At 51.9% G+C, this 27,059-nt stretch overlaps 1 protein-coding gene across 1 annotated transcript in view; it reads right to left on the bottom strand.

The window, feature by feature from the left end:
* The window catches only part of ZZEF1 (zinc finger ZZ-type and EF-hand domain containing 1), a gene marked incomplete at its 5' end in the record, with an annotated part of 105,495 nt that overhangs the window by 11,436 nt on the left and 67,000 nt on the right, over nt 1–27,059 (bottom strand). Inside the window, 17 exons of the mRNA XM_040452955.1 lie at nt 1,808–2,167; nt 2,270–2,405; nt 3,514–3,614; nt 4,384–4,575; nt 6,153–6,272; nt 8,242–8,435; nt 13,134–13,266; nt 13,825–13,999; nt 14,649–14,926; nt 15,457–15,596; nt 16,899–17,028; nt 19,970–20,130; nt 21,014–21,276; nt 21,832–21,997; nt 23,488–23,626; nt 25,183–25,312; nt 26,804–26,965. Coding sequence (XP_040308889.1) covers nt 1,808–2,167; nt 2,270–2,405; nt 3,514–3,614; nt 4,384–4,575; nt 6,153–6,272; nt 8,242–8,435; nt 13,134–13,266; nt 13,825–13,999; nt 14,649–14,926; nt 15,457–15,596; nt 16,899–17,028; nt 19,970–20,130; nt 21,014–21,276; nt 21,832–21,997; nt 23,488–23,626; nt 25,183–25,312; nt 26,804–26,965 — 2,980 coding nt within the window. The remainder of the gene's footprint in view (nt 1–1,807; nt 2,168–2,269; nt 2,406–3,513; nt 3,615–4,383; nt 4,576–6,152; nt 6,273–8,241; nt 8,436–13,133; nt 13,267–13,824; nt 14,000–14,648; nt 14,927–15,456; nt 15,597–16,898; nt 17,029–19,969; nt 20,131–21,013; nt 21,277–21,831; nt 21,998–23,487; nt 23,627–25,182; nt 25,313–26,803; nt 26,966–27,059) is intronic.

Here is a 27,059-nt window from a genome sequence, read left to right as displayed (position 1 = left end):
CGAAGCAGCGAGCGTCAGGGCCTGCCGGTGGCAGGAAGGAGGAGGAGCCCAGTTCAACCCAAGGCCTGTCCAGAGGGGCTGGCGTCACCGCAGAGGCTGACCTCACCAGCCGCCTGTCACGGCAGGGGGGCGGGGAGGGGGGGACTTCCTGTCCACTGGGATGCTGGTTTTCCTTCTGGAAAACACCACTTCTGGGAGCTCTGAGAGAGCCAGCAGAACCTATCAGGGGTGGTCCCGGGCCCTGAAGAGTCCTGAGACCAGCAGGGGAGGGATGCGGACAGACAATTACAGCACAACAGGCCACGTGCCGAGGGGGTGAGGGACTGGGGGCTCCTCGGGGCGAGGGTGGGGAAGGCCGCGTTCCCCTCTGCCACTCGCAGATGAGAGGTGCAGCTACAGCAGAGCCGCCCGCACCTCCAAGGCCGTGTGGCTGGGGCCAGATCCAGGACTTACAGACTGGTGGTGTCTTTGACAGGCAAATTAAGGAGAAGAGGATGAACTCACGTCCTGAGGAGTCCTCGCGTAGGGCGTGCATGCGTGTGGGTGAGGGTACATGATGTATGTGGGCGCCAAGGGGACAGGGATGAAGAAGGCGGCAGTAAATGTGACTCAGGAGTTGTGCACTTGGAATCTGGTAAGGTGGTGACAAAACCATCCCGCTCGGCCGGAGGTGGTGCCCACAGCTCCCGCCACCCAGGCCAGGCCAGCTCTGCGACGAGGCTCCTCACGTATGTGCACCCTGGGAAGCCTTGCTACCCCAACACTACTCTCGAGACAAAGCTGAAGCTTTGACTTCAGAATAAACACAGAACCAGGGGTGCTGGGGGGGGCTCCAGTGGTTAAGTGCCTGACTTCGTTCAGCTCGGGTCACGATCTCACGGTTCGTGGGTTCGAGCCCCACGTCGGGCTCTGTGCCGACAGCTCGGAGCCTGGAGCCTGTTTCGGAGTCTGTGTCTCCCTCTCTCTCTGCCCCTCCCCTGCTCATGCTTTGTCTCTCTCTCTCTCTCTCTCTGTCTCTCTAAGTCAATGAACATTAAAAAGAAAAAAAAAAAAAGAAAGAAAGAAAAGAATGGGGTGCCGGGGTGGCTCAGTCGGTTAAGCATCTGGCTCTTGGTTTTGGTCCAGATCATGATCTCACAGTTCGTGAGTTCCAGCCCCACGTCAGGCTCTTCGCCGACAGCTCCAAGCCTGGAGCCTGCTTCGGATTGTGTCTCCCTCTCTCTCTGCCCCTCCCCTGCTCATGCTCTCTTTCTCAAAAATTGATAAACATAAAAAAAAAAATGAAATCAATTCAAATCAAAGAATAAGAACAGAACCAGAGGCCTGGAAGCTGAGAACCAGAGTGTGGGGTGAGGATGCAGACCCCACACCTGCCCCCCAGAGGCCGGGGGCCTCGGACAGGCCCCTGGCTGCACTTCCTCACGACAGAACTCTTGCGGGTTACACTGCAGCAGGTGCGAGTGTCCCGGGGCCAACGTTCCAGGAGCAAGACGCAAACCACCCCGGAGGCGTCCTGTACCACGGAACACACCGGGGGCCGTAATTCACCCTGTCCTCTGGACCTGGCGCCACGAGAAGAGATGGGCCGGGGAGTGTGCAGAGTCAGGCTCCAAGGGATCGGCGGGCCGACGCTCTCTGCACACCAAGTCTGCCAAGGCTGTGACCTCCGCTCTGGGCCGGGACTTGCGAGAGCCCAGCCGTGCCCACGGCCAGCCTCCGCTGCATCCGGAGGAAGCGTGTTCAAACGTGCGGGCGCAGAGGAGGCGCAACGAGTGCGAGGACCCAGCCTGACCCAGTGAACAATCACCTTCTCCCACTGATGCTTTTCTTCCAGCTGCATGAACATATCCAAAATGTAGGTCATGTGGGCCGGGCCGCTCAGCTCCAGGGTCTCCTCGCTCACGGGCACGTGCCCAGGCCACTCAGCGAGCAAGGACGCCAGCACGTGGCGGGCATACAGGACAGCCGTGGCCTCATTCACGCGGAAGAGGTACTCGCGGACGGCCCTCCTGCTCTTGCAGCCCAACTCCTTGTGCAGGAGGGCAGCACTCTTGCTCCGGCGCTGCTGGGCATAGCTCTGCTGCAGTTCGCCCTCCGTGCTGGAGATCAGCTTCTGGGTCACGGGGTTGGACTCGGCAGTGGCCTGGTCACAGCGTGCGGGCCGCGACTGCAAACCCAAGGACCACTGTTACGGCAGCCGCCCCCTCCCAACTGGCTGGGGTGCGGGGCCAGGGGCCGACCTTTCGTCTCCAAGGTGGAGGCAACGTACCAGACACGGTAAGATAATCATGTCTGTGTCCACGGCCTTGGCGCTCTGCTCGTCTAGTCTCAAACTCCTACTGGGCTGCCACCTCTGAGCCAGGGTCCGGATCCTTTCGTCCGTGGTGAGCTCATCCCCATCAAACCTGCGGAGAAGGGGCACGAGGATGGGCACAAAGGTACCGAAAGGGAAGAGTTCAGCCTGCAGTGGAACTTGTCGGGGACACTGACGGGAGGTGTCTTCCTGGGACTCTGCAATTACATCACCACACCCCCGAGTCTGCGACACCAGTTCACCGCGCTCATTCACTCATGCACGCAGACGTGCACGTACACGCTTGCGGCAGAGAATGCAAGGCGTCCCTCAGGATCCACGCTCCCTGGAGCCTAGGAACAAAGTTCCCCAACACTGTAGCAAGATACACAGCCCCCCAGCCGGCGATGTGGTGCCCAGCCCCTCCCGCAGCTAGATGCGGCGGTGCAGCCTGGCTCGCGCCCACGGGAGGCCAGCGAGGTAACGCGGGCCGCTTCCAGAGCCCACCCTCCAGCGGCCGGGGTGAGGACGCGCTCCTCTCTCTATGATTCCCCCTCCCCCCGGGCCGGAACAGAGGTGGCACGCACGGGTGAGCCATCTGGTGGCACAGGGCCACTCCAAGGAGCAGAGCTGCCCACCCACCCTGGACAGTCCACGAGAGGAAAAACAAACTCTATCTTCCTTGACCCGGTATTTCTGGGTCTCTTAGTTCCAGCAGTGCCCTGCTTCGTTTCACAAAGGACTCGAGGCGATACGTAAGAAATACGTATGGGAAAATAGAAATACGGGATGAAAACGCAGAAGAAAGTTAGAACAGGAAGTCGAAACCAGGATATGAGGGACAGAGGGGGAGATTAGCTGCACACACATGTGGGAGTTGGGCCCAAGAACCGGCCCTGAACTTCCCGGCGAGAGAAAGGGAGCGTTATAAATTCTATGAGAATCCTTGGGGGAACGCCATGGAAATAATGTGCCGCGGTGAACAAGCAAACGACACTCTGGCTAGAAGGCCCTGCTTTGCGCTGTTGGCCCCAGGACGACGTAGGAAAGGAACCTTGGCGTCGGCGTCAACTGGCACCCCCGCGAGGGACACGACCGCCACTCAGATGACGCGGGCGTGCGGCAGTCAGCTCTCACATCGCTCACGAAGAACCACGGGCCAGCTCCACGTCGTGGCCTCCCGGGAGTCTTTACCCACGTGTTGCTGGCAGGGTCCTCACCTCTTCTGAACCTCCAGGAAGAAAGAATCGGTCCTCTTCATCTGCAGCTCGTATATGGCCCGGAGAACGTGCAGAGGGGCATTGAGGGCGTCGTGCGCCATCTGCAGAGGAAGAGAGACCATTTAAAAGTGCTTCCGCACATCGCAGATCACCTGAACGCAAAAGGGAGAAAATAACTCTTTCTAGAGTTACCACAGGTTATAATTTCAGAATACTGTGTGGTCACTTAAAGCAAACAAAATTATAAACTCTAAACCATGGACCGTGGAACCTGCTATTATAAATTCAAAGGAAAACATAAAGCGTGGAAACGCCAAAAGAAATACCAGGCCCCCAAAGGCAGTGCTAACGGTTGAGAGCTGCCATCGCCACCGCATCACTGCCGGCTTCTCTCCAGCTGCCTCGTACCCCCGTCTGACCGCTGGCACCGGAAGTCCAAGGCTATACTTCCTTTTGGTTTCCGAGAAAACTAAACTTGCTTTCCTGACCTCCAGCCCATACCCGTGTGCTCTTCCTGCGGCCACTGATCCGAGGAAGAGCGCCTCCCCAGGGACTGTGAGAGCGCGCGTCTCAGAAGCCACGGGGAGACACAATGGACGGGCCGCAGACCATGAGCACGACTGCACGTGTGTATTTCACGGGAAAGAAGATCTAAAGCTTTTAGACTCAAAAGGCTTGAGAACTACTGTGCTAAGGGCTTCTCCATCCTTCCGGACCGATTCTACACAATTCCCACCGAGTCTTCAGGAAGTGATCTCCCGGCACGTCAGACAGAGGCATTTTCACACAGAGGCAAAAGCCAGGTACAAGCCAAAAGGAATCCATCCTGTGGAGCCCCTCCACCGTCCACACCACGGCCCCAGAACTCACCAAGAAACATATTCTGGTGGGCTCATCCAGGCTTTCCAGAGGATCTAGCTTCCTCTGCTCCTGCTCTCCAGGGCTGCTGACCACGCCTTCTGCGTCCTCCCCTTGATCCCCTCGCTCATCCGGTTCCAGGCCCGTGTGCTCGACCGAGGTGTGGATCTCCTTCTTGGAGGAGTACAGCATGATGGACAAAACCTGCGGGCAGAAAACCAGGCAGGGCGGTGGTGTGGGGGTTCGGTGGGTGGGAATGTCACACAGATCTTTAACCCTCAGAGGGTGGGAAACATCTGACCTCCTTAAAAGATGTATGGATTCACAAAAAGAATGTGAAACGAGTAAAAAAAGAAAAACATGAAAACGTGTTCAGTTGTACCTGTAATCAAAGAAACGCTAGTAACTAAAACTACGAGGGACGGACCTTTGTGTCTATTAACTGTGCTGCTAACGATGCAGATTGGGATTTGGAACTCATTTTGCTGAATGGTAAAGAGCTATAAAAACGTCTACCGCCTTTAACCCAGCCAATAAGTCGCCTTAGGAATAACATAAAATGTGCAAGAAGTTACACTTACGTTATGGTCAATGAGGCTGGAACCTGCCTTCGTGTTTCACTTACAGCCATTAAACATGGAAAACTGTCTAGTGACCGAGGGAGTGGCCACTGCACGCACACCCTGCATTTGAGGCTGTACATGTAACATGGATGGATGCAGAAGAAAACAACTAGGGAAACCAATCTGACAATAAATTTCATGTTAAAAAAATATATTAAAAAAAGAATTAAAAAAAAAGAAAACCACTAGAATAAGGACATACATAAAATATTAACAGGAGCTGTGTGTGAAGTGAAATTTGAAAGTTTTTCTTCCTTTCCTATAGTTCGAATTTTCTGCAATGTGGTTCTATTATTTGAAGAATAAGAAAATTTTAGGGGCGCCTGGGTGGCTCAGTTGGTTAAGCCTCCGACTGCAGCTCAGGTCATGATCTCACAGTTCATAAGTCCGAGCCCCGCGTCGGGCTCTGTGCTGACGGCTCAGAGCCTGGAGCCTGCTTCCGATTGTGCGTCTCCCCCACTCTCTCTCCCTCAAAAATAAATAAACATTAAAAAAATTTTTTTTAATTTAAAATGTTTCCTCAGATTGAGAGCCCAGATGCTCTCCAGATTATCCCCATTACTATGCTTTGGCACATTTTCCTGCAACCGAAGCAAACCCTCTCGTGGGACCTGAGAGCTGTGTCCTCATGCTCAGGCCTATGTGATGGAGACAGGTGGCTGACCAGCTCCCACACAGCAGCAGCTCGTCTTGGACCTGAAGCAGTTGGTCCAGAAACTCCACAGAGAACCACAGTAATTCCACTAAGAAAAACCTAAGGCCTACAAGGAATAGTAATCAGATGAAAATCATTGACTAAATCCTACATAAAATAAACATAACCAAGGACAAACTCAGAAACTGATTTTAGCTCAAAGGGGCTTTAAAGGGAAATAATGATCCAAGGAAACACTTTATCGCCATGATAAAGGGCCAACCGCATGTTTCCATAGAATACTTCTCCAGTGTTCTCTGAACAGACATCAAACTCGTCCTCCCTGACACGGAGGGCAGGTGTCACAGTCCCTGTTTCCAACAGGGAGGGACACAAACGGAAGATGTGGTCCAACCACAGTACAGAATGAGCACGCGCTGGGCTATCCCCGTCTTCACTCGCAGGTGGGCAGCCCGCACCTACACCAGGTGGCGGTGGTGGCGGGAGGCACGCCCACCCCTTACCTCTAGATCCCGGAGGAGCCACGTTTTACTGAAACCAGTTCCTTTGCTGCACTTTTTCACCAGCAGCTTCAGCAAATCCGTCTGAAGGAAGGTCGCATGGGTCTCTTCGAAACCGTGAGCCTGCCACACAGAAGGGGTGACCTGCAGCTGGTGTGGAGAGGGGACCGCCTATCTCAGAGCCCACCGTGTCAGGAAGATTCCAGAATCGGCAGGAAGGATGAGACTCTGAACCTCAGCCCTAACCAGAGTCTGTCCGCTCTGTCCCCAGTGCGCCCTCCACAAGCACTTCTGAAGCCTAGGACACGCCGTGTGCCACGTCCCATGCTAAGGGCAGGGGCTTCACGGCCCTCTCCTGCGCTCTGCCTTCCCAAAGCTTCCCAGTGTCTTCAGACGAAAATCGAAGTCCCTACCCGTGGCAGTCAGGGCAGACGGGGCACTGTGGACTCTCTGCCTGTTTCTCTGGTCTCGCTTCCCTCTTGGGCACGACCCTGAAGGCCTGGAGGCACTGCTTCTGTTACGACCACACCTGTTCCTGGGACTGGCGTCTGCAGCTCCCCCTGCACACATCGCTCTGCCCAGACTCCCTCCCTACCACCTCGAATTTCGCCTCCGCAGAAAGGCTTGCTCTGACTCGTGGTACTTTTCCTTGCAGGCTCCGTGTTGTCTGTCTCGCAGGCTGGGCTGTAAGCTCCACCTTTTCTCAAGTTCAGTGCTACATGGCTCTCAGTGCTCAACAATACTTGTGAAAACTGGGAATCAGAGACAGAAATGGTCTATGCCTTGGAGCACCTGGATGGCACAGTCGGTTAAGCGTCCAACTTCGGCTCAGGTCATGATCTCACAGTCTGTGAGTTTGAGCCCTGTGTCGGGCGGGCTCTGTGCTGACAGCTCTGATTCTGTGCTCGGATTCTGTGCAGCTCTGATTCTGTGCTGACAGCTCGGATTCTGTGTCTCCCACTCTCTGCCCCTCCCCAACTCACAATGTCTCTCTCTCTCTCTCAAAACTAAATAAACATTAAAAAAAAAAAAAAAAAAAGAAATGGTCTTTGCCTTCAGGAAGTTTCTTCTTTCTTTCAGACCGTGACAAATGCCGTGGAGTCAACAAACATCATGCATGGCCTCCATCCCTCCCTACAAGCACTCAGGGCGGGGTTGGAGCTGGAAGCCCCTCAGTGCTGGCTCCCTGGGCTGCTGGGTCCTTCTGTGGTCCCCTGGGCAATTCTGCCAAAGTCCAGGCACTCACAAACTTTTAAAATGAAACCCTTCTTGGGGCGCCTGGGTGGCGCAGTCGGTTAAGCGTCCGACTTCAGCCAGGTCACGATCTCGCGGTCTGTGAGTTCGAGCCCCACGTCAGGCTCTGGGCTGATGGCTCAGAGCCTGGAGCCTGTTTCCAATTCTGTGTCTCCCTCTCTCTCTCTGCCCCTCCCCCGTTCATGCTCTGTCTCTCTCTGTCCCAAAAATAAATAAACGCTGAAAAAAAAAAATAATAAAATAAAAATAATAATAAAATAAAATAAAATGAAACCCTTCTTTCACAGCTATTTCTGTGGGGAGGTAGGGTCCTAAAAACGCTCCTTCCCCCTGTCAGGCCCCTCAGGTGGCAGAACAGAAGAACCATGTTCCCTACAAGTCAAGGCTTCTCATCTGTACCCCTGTTACCACCCAGGGGTAATATCCTCACATGTCTCCCTCCTTCCACCCCAATCACCAAGCCTATCACTCAAAGTCCCATAGGATGCTGGTCCTCTCCCCTTCCTCTTGTCCTTTGATGGGCCGGAGGAGCTGTGGTTCAGAGGGAAGAGAGAAACGGTTTGGTCTAGTTTCTTCCCATCTTCAAAGGTTATGTGCTCATTAGGCAAATACCTGGTTCTGGGAAACAGTACTGAAAAAATACAAAGAACCAACTACTGGGAAAAACCTGTTTTTCCCTTTGAGTTATCCTTTTGCAAGACCCCATACATTCCTAAAAATAATCAAGATCCTAGGTTAACCATCTATCGAAATCAGATGGCATTTCCTTGATGTAGATGCCCCGCAGATGTTAAATCACAGCCAGACTCATTAGCAAATGGGAGACGCTCACCATTACCTTCAGTGTCTTATACAGTCCTTTGAGGGCGAGGGACAGGACCCAAGTTGCCTCCACTGCCTCAGGACAATGGCTCTCCATGCTGGTTTGCAGGAGGTGACTGGCGATAAAGGCAAAGTGCTGGGAGTACTGGCTCAGCTGGGCCTGACAGTCGTTGCATTCCTGTCCTTTCTGGACCAGCTGGTAGTCCTTCACTGGAGGGTGATGTCAGACAGGAAGAGAAAAGGCACAAAAGTCTGGTCAGTGCTTCCTGCAGTGAGGTCTCCTCCCTAGGAACACACCTTTACTGAAGTAAGAGCAGCAGGCCCCAGAACATAATCTCCCTGGCTTCAATTTAGCCGTCATAATTAAGGCTGGCTTGCAGGTGAGCACAAAAATGGCACTGGGCCACCTATCCATCGAGCAACTGGGAGAGACAATTTACGTTCCTACTACTGTGCACACACAGGCTGTCTCCAAAAGTGTTACACGAACTTAATATAGTACACAGAAGGGACTTCCACTCCCAGACAAACTAAGACAGGCTGAATTTACTCTCCTATCTTAAACAACCAAAATGTAAAAAAAAAAAAAAAAAAAAAAAAAAATCACAGACAATGGTTTGCAGACACGAGGCAACAAGCAGTAAAGGACTATGATCCCTGATAGAAGAGACAAAAACCAGGGGAGTCTTCCAACAGCCTGGCTTTCTGGAGACAATTTACAGGCTGCAGAACAGACGCTGGAAATCCAAGCAGAGTCCCGCAGTCTCAATGAACTGATGAGAAAGAGGTCAGAGTTCAGGAAAGTCAAGGTAGCCAGAATTTGGGGGGCAGAATATCATGAAGAAGAGAGAGGCACAGAGACAGAGAGGGTATGGGAGACCTGTCTAGAAAAGCCACAGAAGCTTCCTCGTGAGTCTCTGGAAGTATGATCTGCGTGAAGTCGAGAGCAAACTTCCTAGATAGGAAACCACCCAGTTCTATGAAAGAACTACCAAAAAGCTGTAGGATGAGCAATTCTTGGAGCCCACACAGACTTGGGAATATTGTGTCTTCCCACCAGTGAGAGTGGAAGTATCCTAGCTGGGGGTGTGGGGGTGGGGTGGGAACAATTATTTCAAGACATAATGATTAAAATTTTTCTGAATTTGATGGAAACTGTAAATCCACAGATCAAGGAGCTCATTAAATCCCCAGGCAGAAGAAACAAAAAAATCATGTCAAGGCACATTATAATCAAAATGCTAAAAACCAGTGATTAAGAGAAAAATCTTAAAAGCAGCCCTAGAGAAAAGATATTTGAAGAGTAACAAAGTATACCATAGATTTTGTGGCAAAAACTATGCAAGACAGAAGACGATGGATCAATAACTACAAAGTATTAAAAAAAAATTCTCAGCCTAGAAATTTTCATGCAGCAAAATTATCTCTCAGGGATAAAGTCAAAATAAATATTTCTTTGGCTTCGTAGGACAAACCAAAACAAAAATTCTGTAGCAGCAGACCTGACGTTCAAGAAATTTTGTTTTCAGGCCAAAGAAAAATGATACCAGATAGATACCCAAACCTACACAAAGGAATGAACAGCACCGGAGATGGTAAATGCGTATGTAAATAAATATAAAAGATATATATTATTTTCTCATTTTATTAACAACTTTTTTTAATGTTTATTTTTGAGAGAGAGAGAAAAAGAGAGAGCGAGAGACAGGGCACGAGTGAGGGAGGAGCAGAGAGAGGGGGGGACAGAGATCCAAAGCAGGCTCAGTGCTGACAGCAGGGAGCTCAATGGGGGGCTCGAACTCATGAACCGATCTCATGAGATCATGACCTGAGCTCAAGTCAGATGCTTAACTGACTGAGCCACCCAGGTGCTGCAAGTAACCTACAGCAAACTCTGGAATAACCAGTAAAAAAATTAAGAGATAGTTAAAAGCCAATTCTGAAAAGAAGATGGAGTCATTAAGAAACAAAAACAAAAACCCTCAATCCAAAATAAGGCAGAGAAGTGGGGGAAAAAAAAAGGAACAACAAATGAGACAAATATAAAACAATCAAGAAAATAGTAGATTTAAACTCAATCATCTTGATAACTACATTAAATGTAAATCATCTAAACATCCCAATTAAAAATCAGAGATTGTCAGAGTGTATTAAAAAGAAAATTCTACTACATGCTATCTACAAGAAACCCACTAAATGTAAAGACACAGGCAGGTTAAGTGTGAGAATGGGACATATACACCATGCAAATGTTTTGAATAAAACAAAAGCTAGAGAGGCTACATCAACATTAAAGTCAATTTCTGAACAAGGAATATTAGAGATGAAAAGGGGACATTTCATGGGGCACCTGGGTGGCTTAGCCAGTTAAGTTCTAACTTTGGCTCCATGGCTCGTGGGTTCGAGCCCCACATCGGGCTCTATGCTGACAGCTCAGAGCCTGAAGCCTGCTTCAGATTCTGTGTCTCCCTCTCTCTCTGCCCCTCTCCTGCTCACGCTCTGTCTCTCTCCCCTTCAAAAATAAGATAAACATTAAAAAATTTTTCAAAAAAAGGGACATTTCGTACTGAATTGAGAAACAGACATATACACAATTACAGTTGGAGACCTTAACATTCCTCTCAGTAATCATTAGAACAGACAGAAATTCATTAAGAGCATGGAAAGCTTGAACAACACTATCAACTAACTTCACTTAAAAAAGACGTCTACAGGGGCGCCTGGGTGGCGCAGTCAGTTAAGCGTCCGACTTCAGCCAGGTCACGATCTCGCGGTCCGTGAGTTCGAGCCCCGCGTCAGGCTCTGGGCTGATGGCTCAGAGCCTGGAGCCTGTTTCCGATTCTGTGTCTCCCTCTCTCTCTGCCCCTCCCCCGTTCATGCTCTGTCTCTCTCTGTCCCAAAAATAAATAAACGTTGGAAAAAAAAAATTAAAAAAAAAAAAAAAAAGATGTCTACAGAACAGCATAGGTTTCTCTTCAAGTGCACATGGAACCTGATTCAAAACAGATCAAATTCAGGACCGTAAAACAAGTTTCAATAATCTTAACAGGACTGAAATAATTCAAAGTATGTTCGCTGATGCCAGGAGAATTAAACTTGAAATCAGTACCAAAGATTTCTGGAATATCCCCCAAATATTTGTAAATTCAACAATAAGTTCCTAAACAATCCATAAATAAACACTCATAAGATAAATAGAAAATACTCTATTGTAATGGCCTGAATGAAAATAATATAAATTATATAAAAAATTTATGGATGCAGCTAACGCTATACCTAGAGGAAAATTCATAGCATTTACAATGCTGCTACCAAAAAATAACAAAAATTTCTAATCAGTGATTTAGGCTTCCACCCTAAGAAATTAAAGAATGAAAAAAAAAAATTTGAGCAAGAAAAAAAAGTAGCAATTTAAACCCGAAGCAAGAAGTAGGAAATTAATGACAAAGACAAATCAATGAAGCAGAAAACAGAAAAATAACAACAAAAAAATCAACGAAACCAAAAGTTAGTCCTTTGCAAACATCAAATTAACATCGATCAAGCTCTGACGAGACACTGTAGGAAACAAACAAGAGAAGACACAAGTTATCAAAATCAGGAGTGAGAGAAGTCAGCTGTGCCAGATGAAGGGCAATTAGAGACCTCAATTTATTCCCTAGATAAATGGAGAGGTATACAGTACTCACGGGTCATGTTAAGATGTCAGTTCTCCCTAAACGGATATGCAGATTCAGCGGTTATTTAAGAGAAACTAACAAGTTGAATCTAAAATTTATACAGAAAGGCAAAGGAACTACACTACCCGGAGCAATGCTGACAAAAGAATAACAAAGCCGGAGGACCTGATTTCGAGGCTTAGCATAAATCTACAATAGTCATGAGAATGCGGTATTCGAGTAAGGCCGGATACATAGATTAATGGAATAAGACAGAACCGATAAATGGACACACACACACACACACACACACACACACAAGGGTGTCAACTAATCTCCAACAAAGGTGTCAGAATAATTCAATGGAAAGAAGTCTGTTAAACAAATGGTCCTAAAACAACTGGATGTTGATATGCAAAAAAGAAAAACAAAGGAGAAAGAACGAGATCCTTGACCTTTACCTCACACCACACACAAAAGCACAGCCAGGGCCTGATGCTGAAGCTGAATGAGAAAGCTTATTACTTCAGAAGCAGAACTGGGCACACAGTGGTTACAATACTCCAGAGTTCACAGGCTGTTTAGGGTTCGGCAAACTAAGTCAAAGGTGATTCGTGATATACTTCCACTCTTCTACTGATGGAGCAAAATGGAAAGCGACCTGAATGTCAACATACTTATTCAAAGTTATTTCACACTCATTTAGACATCTGACTCCACAATGTATTTAAATTACCCACTAGAAAAGCAAGAACACTGGCAAATGGAAAAATTATATGCTCAGAACCTAAATGTGTCCCACCGAAAGCACAGAGCCATATCTACAAAATAACAGCATGGCAAGGGCCTTCAAATTTACCCTAATTTGGGGCGCCTGGGTGGTTCAGTCAGTTAAGTGCCTGACTCGATTCTGGCTCAGGTCATGATCTCACAGTGTCGTGAGTTCGAGCCCCGTGTCAGCTCTGCACTCCAGTCATGCAGAGCCTGCTTAGGATTCTCTCTCTCTGCTTCTCTCCTACTTGCATTCTCTCTGTCTCTCTCAAATAAAATAAACAGACTTAAAAATTTTTTTACCCTAACTCAACCACATCTCTTCAGAGATGAAGAAAAAGAAGCTCAGAGACTCACAACTTGTTTTTTAAAAAAACCATAGGCAAGGGTAAGAACCAAGGTATCTCTACGCATTTCAGAGTACACAGAGGTTGGACAACTTCCTTTCATTCTTAGAAAAAGCAATTACGCTTGGCACCTGTTTTCCTTTTCCGGGTTTTGACATCGACGACGACAGCCCTGTTCTTCTCAGTGAAGTGCTTCAGGATGATCACATCATGGGGCTCATTGGCATTATCCACATACACACAGCGAGTTCCCACACAGAGGACCTAGAGCAGGACAGAGACCAAGAGGCAACTCAGAAGGACACGGAGACAGGAACAGGCCCACAGCCCAACACCAGCCCCGCCCCCGCCTCCCTGCTGGTGCCCCGGACGCCAGCAAGTCCTCAAGGATGGGCTCTCCTACACCAGCAAGTGCTCAAGGACGGGCTTCCTACGTCCAGGGCCCGGCACAGAAGTGGTTTACATGCTTGCTGGAGGAAGTCACGTTTCACAGTCCCCTTTCTCCCAACCAACTGCAAGCCGTGAGGATCAGAAAGATCAAGGTCAGTGCCCACCCGAGAGACAGCTACCCTGAGGTTCTGTGTAACTTCACCCATGAGTTACCTGCTAGTCAAAGCCAGCTACTGGCTAACAAATGAGTCAAATGCCTAACCTGTTAAAAATGCAGTAGAACAGACCATCCCATAATCTTGAAAACCCAGCAATCCTGTACATGCAAATCATACACCTGAAGGGAGGAAACTCCCCAAGACACATGCTGCAGAGACCCTGCCGTGCGGGCGGAGGGTGGGAAGACGTGGCCCAGCCTCCAAAGAGGCGTACCTGGGGGATGCCAACCAGCACAAGCAGGGTGAAGACGTTGGTGTGCTTCAGCTGGAACGGCAGCTGCTTGATGCAGTGGTCCGTGAAGGTGGCGATGACGTCACGCCACAGGGGGGCACCGCTGAGGGACCGCAGGATCTCCGCCATGGAGCAGGCCCAGTCCAAGCCCACCCGGCTGGAAGGCGAGAGCTCCGTTAGGTGGTGCAGGCTCTAAAGTCAACTCAGCAGAGCTCACGACACTCTGCGGCAGGTGCAGCCGCCTGCCCAAGAGCCACTCGCCCGTTAGTTTAAGCGACCCGAACGACCCCTCTGTTACCTACACGCTCAGCCTACGGCTACGTTTAAAAAAAACTCTGTAAAAACAGTCACACGTCCAAGTGCACTTGTGCACTCACATTCACACACAGGAAAAAAAGAGCTCAGAAGGAAATATATTGAAACAGTACCAGGTGCATTAAGACGGTGCGGCTGGGGTGATTTTTTCTCCTTTTCTGTTTTCCAAATTTGGAATTGTGACTGTTACTTTTACAGTAAAAACTGACCTATTTGCTTCAACCTCCAAGCCCACACTTACTGCTGCCAGGGAAAAACCACCAGAATGTATACATCATCAGAAAGTTGAATCAGCAGACAGCGCCCCGACCACACAGCTGTTTTAATGTGGGTTTTAAGGACAATTTGAATGTCAGGTGACACTACTTCTAATCAAACTCATTTTATTCTCACAAGAGATGCCTGGACAACAGCCCACGGGAGTGAATCGAGGGCCGGACCACGGACTTAAGGAAATGGACAGCAAGGTGGGACAGGGTGCGGGGGGCTACCTGTCCAGACACACGGCTCCCAGGCTGAAGAGCAGGTGGGTGGTCTTCCAGCCATCTGGCACGACAGAACCGTCCCCCACTGCAAACAAGGTGTGCTTGGCGGAGAGGACCTTCACCACGGCAGCATCCACCTCTGCTGGTAAAAGGCGGGTGATTAACTGGCCGAGAAGACCCAGCGTGAGGTGGTAGGTTTCGTTCAGGTGGCCTGCGTTCGAGATGACAACCTGAAACATGAGTGGGAGGGCACGCTCCAGGTCTATCACGGGGACCGCGGGGTCCTGCCAAGAGAAGGAGAAACGCCTACTCAACACGGAGCCCGTGTAACCTCATCAACTGCACACTGTACCCCTCACGTCCTAGGTACACCTGGCTAGCACACAGGGGCCGTGCGGTATCTTCCCTCAACAGCCACGCACAATCAGGCGAGAAAAGACATTCTCAGGTATCATCTTTTTTCTTTTTTTTTTTTAAGTTTATTTATTTATTTTGAGAGAGAGAGAGCACGAGAGCACCAGTGGGGGAAGGGCAGAGAGAGAAGGGGACAGAAGATCCAAAGAGGGCTCTGTGCTGATAGCAGTTAACCCGACGCGTGGGGCTGCAACTCATGAACTGTGCGATCACGAGCCCAGCCAAAGTTGGACGCTTAACTGACTGAGCCACCAAATACCCCTTCAGGTATCCTCTTACAATCCCACTTCGAACTTATTATGCTACTCTCAGGGACACACAGATGACTGCTAGTAACAGGTGGTCTCTCCCACAAAACTACCACCCCTCTTCCAGAAAAGAAAGTACCACTGTCTCTTACCAACTTTAAGGGAGGTAACATGGCTGCTAGTAATCCCAAAATCCTCTTCTGGGAACACTCAGCAAACACCTGCTCCGGGCTGGGAGTAACTGCCTTTTCCTCGATGGGCTTCTGAGAGGACACGACTGAAGTGTCAGCATCTGAGTTGTAAAACATCAAACTTTCAGGTCTTGCCAGGTTCTGTGCACGTACAAGCAGCAAGTAAGCTGCGGCACCGTCCCTGAGCCGAAAGAGAACGAAACTTGGACTTTGCTGAACACTCAAGGGGGCCCCCCCCGACTGCCCTCCTAAAACACAGGGCACCCAGCCTCTGCAGTCGCCGTTCCCCTGACCCTGCTAGTCTGTGCTCATGCTAACTGGTTACCTTTCAACACACCCAATCGCTGGTATTTATTATGTCTTCCCTTCTAGATTTTTACTGTCCTTCAGTGATGTGTCACAAGTACCTAGAAATGTTTCTCGAGCACAGCAGGTGCCCAGAGGACGCTTGATGGATGAATACTCTGTACGTGGACCGGGACGCTGGCACTTGTGCAGACCAAAGAGGGCCTGGGCCAATGAGGAGTGTCAGCCGGCTGCACCGTGAAGACGCCCATCAGCCCCTGCTGAGGGCTGGCCCCGTGGACGGGGCAGGATGCCCGGTGCCCACTCCTGCCTCCATCACGGAGCAGGCCAGGGAGACACTCGCTGCCCACACCACCCCCCCACCCCCCCCGCCCCCGGGCCGCCCCGACAAGGAGGCTCTGCAGCCCAGAGCACGCACCTCCATCTCTGGGCTCATCAATCTTCTGGGAACGCAGCTCCGACCCTGTTGCTGCCAGCCCCGGGCAGTCAGCCGAGGCCCTCCTCAGTAGAGGACACAGCAACCCCTAGGGCTCTCCTCCACCCACGCCCGTCTGCCGGCGGGACGCTCCCCTCCAGTCGCCTGGCGGCTCCCACTCCGGGGCCTGATCTGCTACTGTCCCGCCTGCCCTCCAAGTCTCTCCCCACAGCAGGTCCTAGCACGGCTGACGTCCCTCGCAGCCTGACCTTTACAAGGCTACCTGTGGATACGGTTGTTCCGGTTAGGCACCGGTCGCCACCGCTCACACCTCTCTTCTGGACAGAGCCACGTCTCACTTCCAATTACAGTCACCGCACCGTGCTCGACACCCTCCCAGACTGCAAGCACCGTGGCAGGGACCCGCGTGTCTGTCTGACTTGGTCCCTGTCGCATCCCCACAGTCTAGCACAGGGCTTGGCACACGGAAGGCCCTCCGTAATTAGGGAACAACAAAGGAGGAAAGCAGGCAAAGTGTTAGCAGTACCATCCAATACAAAATGAGAAACCGTGCGCCCTTGGTTGCTAGCCAGTTTGAAACCATGTGCAACAAACAGCCGAGGGGTGGGTCTGTGTGCATTTCAGATAAAAGATATCAAGGTCATGATCGAAGAATCTTCACCTGGAAGCCCTGCAGGTGAGTCTGAAACTTGAGTCTGGCGTGCGGGATCCTTCACTAAAGATGCACCTTCGTCCTCCTGACTCCTCTGCTTGCCGTCGAAAGGTCTGACCTTGTGACCATCCCTCTTTCCCTGAAAACAAAACGCAAAAGAATGAAGGTTTCTTATAACAGAAGTTTACTCATTTGGGGTGCCTGGGCGGCTCAGATGGTTGAGTGTCCGTCCGACTCTTGATTTCAGCTCAGGTCATGATCTCACAGTTGTGGTACTGATCCCCGTGTTGGGCTCTGTGCTGTGTGTGCAGCCTGCTTGGGATCCTCTCTCTCTGTGTCTCCCTCTGCCCCTCCCCTGCTTCAAAAAAATTTTTTTAAGTTTGCTCATTAATGTTGTAATACGATTCAATTTTTAAAATCACTAGCCAGTCTTTATGGACTGAAATACTTTTGAATTCCTTAATAAAATGTGCCTCATTTCTGACGATAAATCTGTGCTCTAATTAAGACAGCCATCACTGCAACCCATCCCCCAAAGTCTCCCAAATGCCCTTGCATCAGAGCCCACAGTTCCATTAGCAATGGCCATAGTACAAACCTCGAGTACATTCTACTTAGCTTTTTTTGTAAGTTTATTTTTCTGTATTTTGAGAGAGAGAGAGAGCAAGTGTGTGTGTGGGGGGGTGGTGGTCAGAGAGGGAAGAAGGCAGAATCCCAGACTCCACGCCATCAGCAGAGTCTGACTCAGGCCTCAATCTCACGAACCGTGAGATCATGACCTGAGCTGAAGTCAAGAGTCGGATGCTTAACCATCCGAGCCACTCAGGTGCCCCCATCCTACTTAGCTTTTAGAAGCCACTTACAGAAAGTCCTTCTCTTGGGAAAAAGAAAAAAAGAAAGTGTCCTTCTAGAACACTGAGCTTACATTTCTGAGATTTTTATTTTGGCAAGGAGCCTTGTTAAGGGGGCTCTTGCTGGAGCTGCGAGGCTTTCCTGGGCTCAAGAGTCAGGCAGTGAGCTGCCTAGATCGGTAGGATGACAGCCCTCGACCGGTGTTTCCTTAGGCCTTTTCCCCTGGGCCAGGGAAAGCCTCTAAGAAGAGCCTGAAACACCTTTCTGCAACAAAAATTAAGGAAGTGCTCAAAGAAAAAGACACATCAGAAGGATAGAGAGGCCAGCAGGAAGGCGCTTCCACGGGCCAAACATGGGACAATCTGAGCATCAAGACGTGTAATGAAAAGTAATATATTTCATACATTTTATTTTATTTAAAATTTTTTTAATGTTTATTATTTTAGAGAGAGATAAAGAAAGAGAGAGAGAGAGAGAGAGAGAGAGAGAGAGACAGAGACAGAGAGCAAGCAGGGAAGGGGTAGAGAGAGACAGAGGGAGACACAGACTCCGAAGCAGGCTCCAGGCTCCGAGCTGTCAGCCCAGAGCCCGACGCGGGGCTCGAGCCCACAGACTGTGGGATCATGACGTGAGCCGAAGTCGGACGCCCAACCGACGGAGCCACCCAGGCGCCCCTGCTTTGAACTTTTTGAGGAGCCTCTGTATTGCGCTCCAGAGCGGCTCCACCAGCTTGCACTCCCAACAAATAGTCTCCGTGTCACCACAGCAGCACTGAGGTGTAGTGACTACTGTGTGGGAGTAGAGCCCCTCGCGCCCGGCCCGTATTCGCGCCCTTACCTGCAGGGTGGCATTGTGGGTGAGCACCGTTGTGTGCCTGCGTCTCACAGACAGAAACCGAAGCACGGCGATGCTGAATAATGCACACCAGCCGCACAGTAGTAAGTGTGCAGGCTGCGGCTGGAAACCCATTCGGCTTGGGTCGGCTGCCCAACCGACTGAGCCACCCAGGCGCCCCTAGATTTTATTTTTAAGTAAGCTCTACACCCAACGTGGGGCTTGAATATACAACCCTGAGATCAATGATCACACGCTCTACGGACTGAGCTGGCTAGGTTCCCCCAAAATAACAGCGTTTAATCCACTGAGTAAAAAAAATTCATCTAGGCCATTCTGATGCAAATAAAGGAACAGGAGGATACACAGGGAGCAGAGAGCTCAAGGCAGCCTGTCCTGAGATGCCAGGAGCTCACAGGAAGACATAACTGCCCCAGGCTCAGGGTGGAGGCTATCCCTGCTGACAACGTCCTCTCTGCCCCACCACCATCTGTGGGTGGTTGACATGCTGCCCAGAGTTTTGTGGTTCTCTGTGCCCAGAGAACGTCAGCACGTCAGAGACTGGTCGGAAGCTTGTGTCGCCTGTCTTGTGCTGGCTCCCTGGCTGAGTGAAGCTGACAAAACTCTCAAGTCTTCACCAGCCATCTTTACTTTCGTCTTCCTCTAAAGGACAATGGGATCACGGTGAGCCACAACCATCAAACGGGGGATCCCTGAACTGGTGAGCATGACAGAGAGGACAGAGACATGAGCAGCTCCCGAGGCAGAGTCAAGGGCACTCCCGGCACCAACTCAAGCTTTGGAGGCAGCGTCACAGAAGGTATGCGGTGCTTTTCCACAAAACCATCCTTCAGATCGCAATCACTGGCTCCAAGTGAGTCCAGAAAGCCTTCCCCTCTACTTAGACAGACGTTCGCGAACCACTGTGTCTACCTGGCACACAGAGAGCACATCATGTTCCCTGCCTGCGGGCCGACTGTGAACACCGCTTTCTATGCACAGGGCTCGCCACGGGCAGGAACAAGTCCCTTTCGGTGCATAACCTTCCGGCCTCGGGACCCCGCCAGAGCAGGCGACAGGAGCCGTTAACACTGACACAGAATGTACTGTGAACACAGTTTCCAGCACTTTACGCACATCAGCTCACCGTGTCATGTGTGCAAATGCTCAGAACAACCCTAGGAAGCAGGTATTACTATTCTCACCCCGCTTCACAGACGAGAAAGTGGAGGACACGTGGTGGTAACATGCCCAGGATCGGACAGGGCGGGGGCCGGAACCCGGGACACCCGGGTCAAGAGCGTCTGCGGCCTTAACCTCTCTGTTCTGCTCCCCACTCAGAATGGCTCCCCCTCTCGACCCGACATGGTGCACAGTAACGAACTGTGACGTACAGTGTCGTGCGGAGAAGGGCCAGTGTGTGACGGGCCCTCAGCGACCCGGACCGCGCTCTCCTCCTCCGGTGTGTGGGCGGGCACAGCGACGGGCGGGGCCTGACTTTGAGGACTAGCGTCACCATCTGGCAGTACCCCGAGAAGAGCCAGGGCTTTCAGACCTACGAGGGGAACAAATAAGGGAATGGTTACACATTTTACAACAAGGGTTAATTCCCGCAGGCGCCAACAGTCACTGCTCCTCTACGGAAGTAGACGGCCGGGCTCTCCACAGAGCAAACCAGAGCACGAAGCTCTCCGGCACCCACACCTGACCTCAGGCACCAAAAGCCTAAACAGTGACGAAGGCCTGTGCTTCACTAACAGCAGAAGACTGGAGACACAACAGGACTGTCTACCCAGGAAACCACTGCCCCACACAATTAGATTTCTAAACTCCCACCGGCAAACAGGTAACAAGACGGCTCCAAAGCACTGGTGTTGCCCCCCTGCCACCCAACACAGGTCAGATGTCCTCAGCGTTTTCTAGAAGAGGGAGTCCCTTACTGTGAAAGGACCAGAACATGTCAGAAGTAACATTCACGCTATGTTCTCCTTAGCCCTCCGCAGTCAAGTCAGAATCGTCTGGAGGTTTTATGAGGCGAACGACTTTAATTACAAAGTGCTCTCATCCAGAACGCAGTCGCGTGAAGCGGATGTGTGCTCCGGGCTAAAAACTATTCCTTTGGCAAAGTTAAGTCTGACAGATCCAAACACTAGATACTTCATCCACAGACAGTACGAGCTTCAACTGGTAGCTTTTGTGTCTTTTTTTTTTTTCAACTTCGTGTAAATATTTTAGAGGCACTAAGTGCGTTTTAATGTGACAATCTTCCTCAAACGCATGTGAGAGTCTGGAATGAGCTCCACACCAGGGGTGAGCGTCTCCCGTGCAAAAGTGGATTGGGTTGCCTCTAACCGAGCACGGCATTTCACTGCTAGTGAGGCTTTTCCTGCACAAGCGGTTGGGAGCTGGTCTGGTTTCGGTGCACGAGCGACAATCACCTTTTCCCTGGTGAGCCTTCATCAGACAGTCCCCCACAAGCTGCATGCACTGGCTGTGCAGGGCCGCGGCGCTGCTGCGGGCCCGGGAATCCAGCCTCTCACCGCCCGCGTCCTCTGCGCTGGCCAGGTGGGTGCTATAGAGAGCCAGCGCGGCGAAGAGCAGCCAGGCGTAGTTGTGGATGTAAGGCTGGATGAGCCTCTGCCGGTCGCTGATCCGGATGGTCACCATCGGATGAGCCGTGACACTGTGGGTGGGCAGATGGCTGCAAAGAAGACACAATTACGGCCTACGGGCCTCTGTGAGGCTCGAATCGAGAAACAGGGCCTCAGCGGGGGTGCGTGCACCCCCCTCAGGGGGGGGTCACTGCTGGGCGTTGTGACCTCTAAGGCCGTGCTAACTGAAAGTATAAAGACAGGTACGAGCCCTCTCCCCAGGAAAATGAACCAACACAAACACTGTGATACCCTTTCAGGATTTCACACCCCCTCACCCCCTCCCTGGCAAAAGACTCTCCAGGCAAACTAGCTGATGTAGAATTCCTTTTGTGACATTTGCAAAGTGTGATATCATTTTGGTAACGTGAAAAAATGTTTATAATTTTTAGAATGGACGTGGAGTATGAATGAAGGAAATAATTTAAGATCAGTGATTTGTTTTAAAATACTTTAACAAAGAACAAAAAGGAATAAGCTAAGCACACATAGCAAAATCTCCCTAACTGTTAAATCTGGGTAATGGGCATGTGGGGGATTCAGCGTACTGGTCTCTTTACTCGTAGGCACGTTTGAAATCTGTTAAAGAAAAAAAGGAGGCATACCCATAGGAGTATTTCTTCGCCGCATAGCACCCGTAGCAAAGATCGAAGTCATCACACACATTGCAATTCATCCTCCGGCCGATGATCAAACCCTGGCACTGGTCACAGGTAAACTCCATGCTGACCATCTCGTGGTCATCTCCGTGGCCCTCGGGCTTCACCCCACCTGGGGAAACAGCCGCGGGAGGCGGATCAGGCAAAGGGCTCCTCCAAGGGCTAGTTTCCAAACACAAACCGATCTAGAAGCAGGGCTCTGCCGAGTTACCGCTCAGGATGTCAGGAGTCACCAGGCTGTTCCGCCCAGTGGCTCCGAGCACATCAACAGTACGCTCAGCACAGAACTTCTTAGCCATGGTACCACGGATCAATCCCCCCTTTCCCGGTGCCACACAGAGCCTGATCGAGTGTATTACAAATTCCCATTGTGACCACCACCTGGCAGAAACGAGACCACGTACCCATCTGCGAGCTGTCTCCCGTGTGACCCCCTCCTCTGACAAACATGAAGCATCTACTGTGTATTCCCCTTAACAAGCACTGAGAAGTGTTCGGGTCTGTGCTCTCACTTTTTCGTTCCAGAATCACACAGGGAAAAAGACCCCACAATCTCAAACCCTGTGAGTGAGAAACAGCGTTCGCATTCCGTGGGTCTCCGTGCCCCATCGCACACCCTGTTCACCGCTCCTCACATCTGACCCCTTACTGCTCCCGCCACCACGAAGCTGGTCCAGGCAACAACCCTTGGTCATTGCTGAGACCGAGTCCCCAAGGGAAACTCCTATAAGGCCGGAGCCACCTCCCTCCAGGAGAGATCTGATTGTGTCAACACCCCACTGTCTGTACGTTTGCTCCAACACGCCAGCCAATGACCCCAGGGCCCCAGCCTGGGCCTCTCCTGCCTCGGTCCGTCACTCAGCTGGAAAGACTCTAGACACACTACAGGTGCTCACTCCTCTGTCTCCAGACTTGCTCTGCTTTGGGCAGTGATGCACCACCTTCACATCGCCCAGCTCTGACTTTCTTCAGAGACGAAGTCACAACCCACAATTCACACTTCCTCACGAGCCTCCCCTGCAACACCGATTACTATGACCTCTGAACTTTTCCAGAACACTCGGTCACTCATCAGGAACTCAGCATTCGTGTCCTGGGATATGTATTCTGTAGGCATGTCCCGTTTAGCTCCTGCTAAAACTGTAGCCGCTTCCCAGGACGGGGCTATACCTTCTGGGACCGGGCCATGTGTACAGAGCACTCAGATGCCCACGAATGTCAATGTGCTTTCCCTCAGCACCTGCACATCAGGCATATTCAAGGATTTCTGAGGTCTGATTCTGTGTACTCGACCACTTGGACACGCTGCATGATTCGGAGAGAAAAGTAATATTCTGCAGACTCAGCTGACTGTGCATTCGTGGGTCCTGCGTGCTTACTGAGCGACTACACCCAGCTTGACAGAAGCCGGAAGCCCGTCAGGCCACAGCTCTGGAGCTTCTCATTCACCCAGGAGATGAGACTCCTACCTGCCAACCAGTCAGAGCACACCCCGGGCAGTCTTTCTATTCAGCACAAGGGGAGTGAGAAAAACCGACCCGGTCACGGAAAACAGCACGACTACCACTTCTGGGCACGGCCCGCTCGGACCGCGGCGCGTACCTAGGAAGCAGGTCGTGCAGAGATCCATGTCGCTGCACTGCAGACACCGGTAGCGGTGCCAGGGCGCGATCTCATCACACCCGTCGCAGGAGATGTCCACGTGCAGCAGCTCGGAGTAGCGGGCAATGAACATGTGCATCTGTAAGGTGAAGGCAACGCAGTTAGCCGATGGACTTCCCAACGTGGCCGCTGCCCATTAACCCAGTCGTCCCGGGAGAGGTTCGCGAGCGCTCCGCCCTGCAGCAGGTGCCAGGGAGAGAAGAGGGAGGGACCGCCGTCTACTCAGGAACCCCCTCTGGTGACGATACAGACTGACGATAGCCCCGACGGGCAAAGTCAGGGGCCGAGAGAACCCTGCAGGGGGTATCAGCGGCCGTTGGGAAGGGCGTGAAGGGTTTTCAAAGGAGGTGAGTCCTCGGCTGAGACCTGAGGGACAAACGGGTGTCAGCTGGGTGGGGGTGAGCGTGGCAGGCATGACAAACACCATCAGTAGCAAGTTCTACAGGAGGGAATGAGACAGCGGGACGGTGGTTCATAAGACTGTCAGTAATCCAGTACCTGAGTGTAAAAGGCGGTAAAACGCGGGGGGAAGCAGGTGGAGGAACGATCTCTGAGCTTTCTGAAAGTTCCTCTGGCTACCGAGTTGGGGATGGACTGCAAGAGGCAAGACCACAGTCCGGCAGACTGGCCACGGGAGTGGCTGTCAAAGCAGCTCCGTGACACAAGGGCGGTGAAAGGCGGGCAGGCCTGACAGACGCTAGGGAGGCCGAGGTGCGGCACCTTGGGGACAGACTGGACGTGGGGCTGCGGAAGGGAGAGGTCAAGGACAGCATCCAGATTTCTAGCTTGGGTACTTGGTTGGACGGAGCAGCGTCAGAGAAACAGGAAACACTGCCGAGGACGCGCTGTTTGCAGGCGCGTGAAAGGGAAACCTTCCACGGGGGGCGGGGAGGCAGGGGCACCGCGGCATGAGCAAAAGCACCGGTTTTACTGGAAAGGAGCGGCAGGCCTCAGGACCGCCTGAGGAGCAGAAAGTAAATCACTAAGAAAATCAGAGCACACAAGCCACACCACCTTAGAGCTACTGATGGCTCTCGGTAAGACACTACCACAGGAGAGAGAAAACTCGCCGAGGCCACGTGGGCGTGCCCCACCTGAGCACCGCAAAGGTGCTACGTGACCACCGTTAACTGGCACACAGTAGGCACGCGATCCTGAGAAAATGATCGAATCTGAGGCAGGAGATGCCTGGCACGGTGTGGCAGTGAACGCGGAGACAGACACGGCAGGCTGTCGGAGCCCGGTGCCTCCGCGCGTCTGGACCACGGAACTCTGACTGGGCGCTCGGCTGCTCCCAAGCTTGCCGGGCGGCCCACGACTGCGACGTGGCTCCCTACGTCCCTTCCTGCCTACAGGAAGAGGGTGTGCTGCCCGAGGACACCGGGGCCCAGGGCTTTCATTCAGCACTTCTCTCGGTGGAGGGAGGAAGACGTGGGCCCCTCGCGAGCCCACACTCTGGGAGTCCGGTTCTCCAGGAGGGAGCTGCACTCGGAGGGAGGTCAATCCGGGCTTCGGGGCCCCTCAGGCTGTACCACCGGAACCCTCGGGAGCCGGCCGGCGGGCACCCCCCGGGCAGACTCTCCTCTCCAAACTCCCAGCAAATCACTTCAGATTACTCCAGTTGAGAGGTCTTACTTTCCTCTGCTTCTCTGGGTCTTCCTGGGCTATTTTTTCATACCAGGCCTCAAACATGCCATCCTGACACTCGTCCATCCATTCTGAGTTCTGCTTGGCATCAGCAAGCTCATCGTCTTCACTCCACTGGCTGCAAGAAGGACACAGAGAGAAAAGCACGCTGGGGAGCAGACTGGCCCCTTCACGCTGCCGAGCGAAGACGTCCCAGGACCGCCAGATTGCCGAGAGGTACACAGCAGTGAGAAGGAACGGACGACAGTGGGTGAGGAGCCGGGGCCTGAAAGGTGTGCCCCCAGGGCACAAGTGCACCTGCGAGCCGTTCGTGGTGACCCTATTCTGTGCCAGGCACTGGAGCCATAGCGAACTTTTTCAGCTCCAGCAAGAGAGGCAGGCGGGAGACCCGGGCTCTGGCTCTCCCGTCAGCTGCTCTGAGGCCCTGGCACCACACTCCGCTCTGCTCAGTGTCCTCGTTTCGTGACATTTTTTTCTTAACGTTTACTTATTTTTGACAGAGACAGACAGAGCGTGAGCGGGGTCGGGGCAGAGAGAGAGGGAGACACAGAATCCGAAGCAGCTCCAGGCTCCCGGCTGTCGGCACAGAGCCCGACGCGGGGCTCGAACTCAGGGGCTGTGAGATTATGACCTGAGCCGAAATCGAAATCGGAGGCTTAACCAGCTGAGCCACCCAGGCGCCCCTCAGTTTCCTCCTTTCAAAGAAGAATTTCATACAGATACTCCCATGGGCTCCTTTTAGATAAAAAAAAATTATAGATTTCCATAACTTCGGTTCGTAGTTTGTTTTAGCACCAGAATTTTACATACAAGGGGATTTGCTCGCCACTAAATGCGAACACAACAGACTCCACTCTGGGCGGGGCACGGAGGGAAGTGGCGGGGTGGGGGGGTGGGACTACTTGGCTGACCCCCTCACCCCCACCCCGGCTGCGTCCCCTCACAGAGGGCGACGCCAGGCTCTGGGGAACGAGGAGATGGCTGTTGCGCCACCTCCTTCCCCAGAATGTCTGACAAAGCGAAGCCTCTCCCCTTGCCTTCCTTCTCTCGTTTTGTTCTGTCTTTTCTACAGACACGACTGGCTCCTGGGTAAGTGGACTTGAGCAGGGAGGAGACATTAAAAGTGGAAAGGAAAGAAAATCCGCATACTATTTTTTTTCTCATAAACTAAGTCTTTACAATACGCAAGAGGGTAGAGTGGCTAAAACCCTATATGCACATAACCAAAGAATAGAGAAAAGGGTTCTCTGATTCCACAAGCGGTACCAGGGTGTCCAAAAATGCGGAGGGTCCTTGTCCTCCAAGCTCCCAATCCCCCACCACCAACTCACATACGCTTCCTCGCACCAGACCCTGTTCTCACCCCTGAGAAACAGAACTCACCTGCCCTTCACAACAATCCTGGGAGGTAGGTACCATTATTATCTCCAGGCGGGAGGAGGAGGGAACTGAGGCAGAGCGGGCTCCGAGTACCTGCTCAAAGTCACCCGGCTGGTCTGTGCCCGAGCCAGGACACTACACAGGGAGGAGCCTAACTAGAGGAACCCAGCTGCGACCCCAGTACTCACGATCCGCTCGAGGAGCCGCAGACGCAGGACCGGGTTCGTACCTGATCACACTGTCGTGGACACTTATGTTCTCTTGTGTCATTTTCATGAGGAGATCTGGTAGCTGAATGTCCACAAAGAAAGCGAGGTCGCCAGGTTCCCAGCCCATGTCCAGAAGATGAAGCAGGGCTGTCTGCACACAGGACAAGGCAGGCAGCAGGGACCTAGAGAGCCCATGACGGTGCAATTTGTGGACGCTGTCCATCGCCAGGGGGACAAGACAATGCAAGTCACGACCCGCTGTGTCTGCAGGTGGAG

Source organism: Herpailurus yagouaroundi, unplaced genomic scaffold (assembly GCF_014898765.1).
Source record: "Herpailurus yagouaroundi ecotype Mexico unplaced genomic scaffold, PumYag 208, whole genome shotgun sequence".
NCBI lineage: Eukaryota > Metazoa > Chordata > Mammalia > Carnivora > Felidae > Herpailurus > Herpailurus yagouaroundi.
This window is presented reverse-complemented; position numbering and strand designations above follow the sequence as displayed.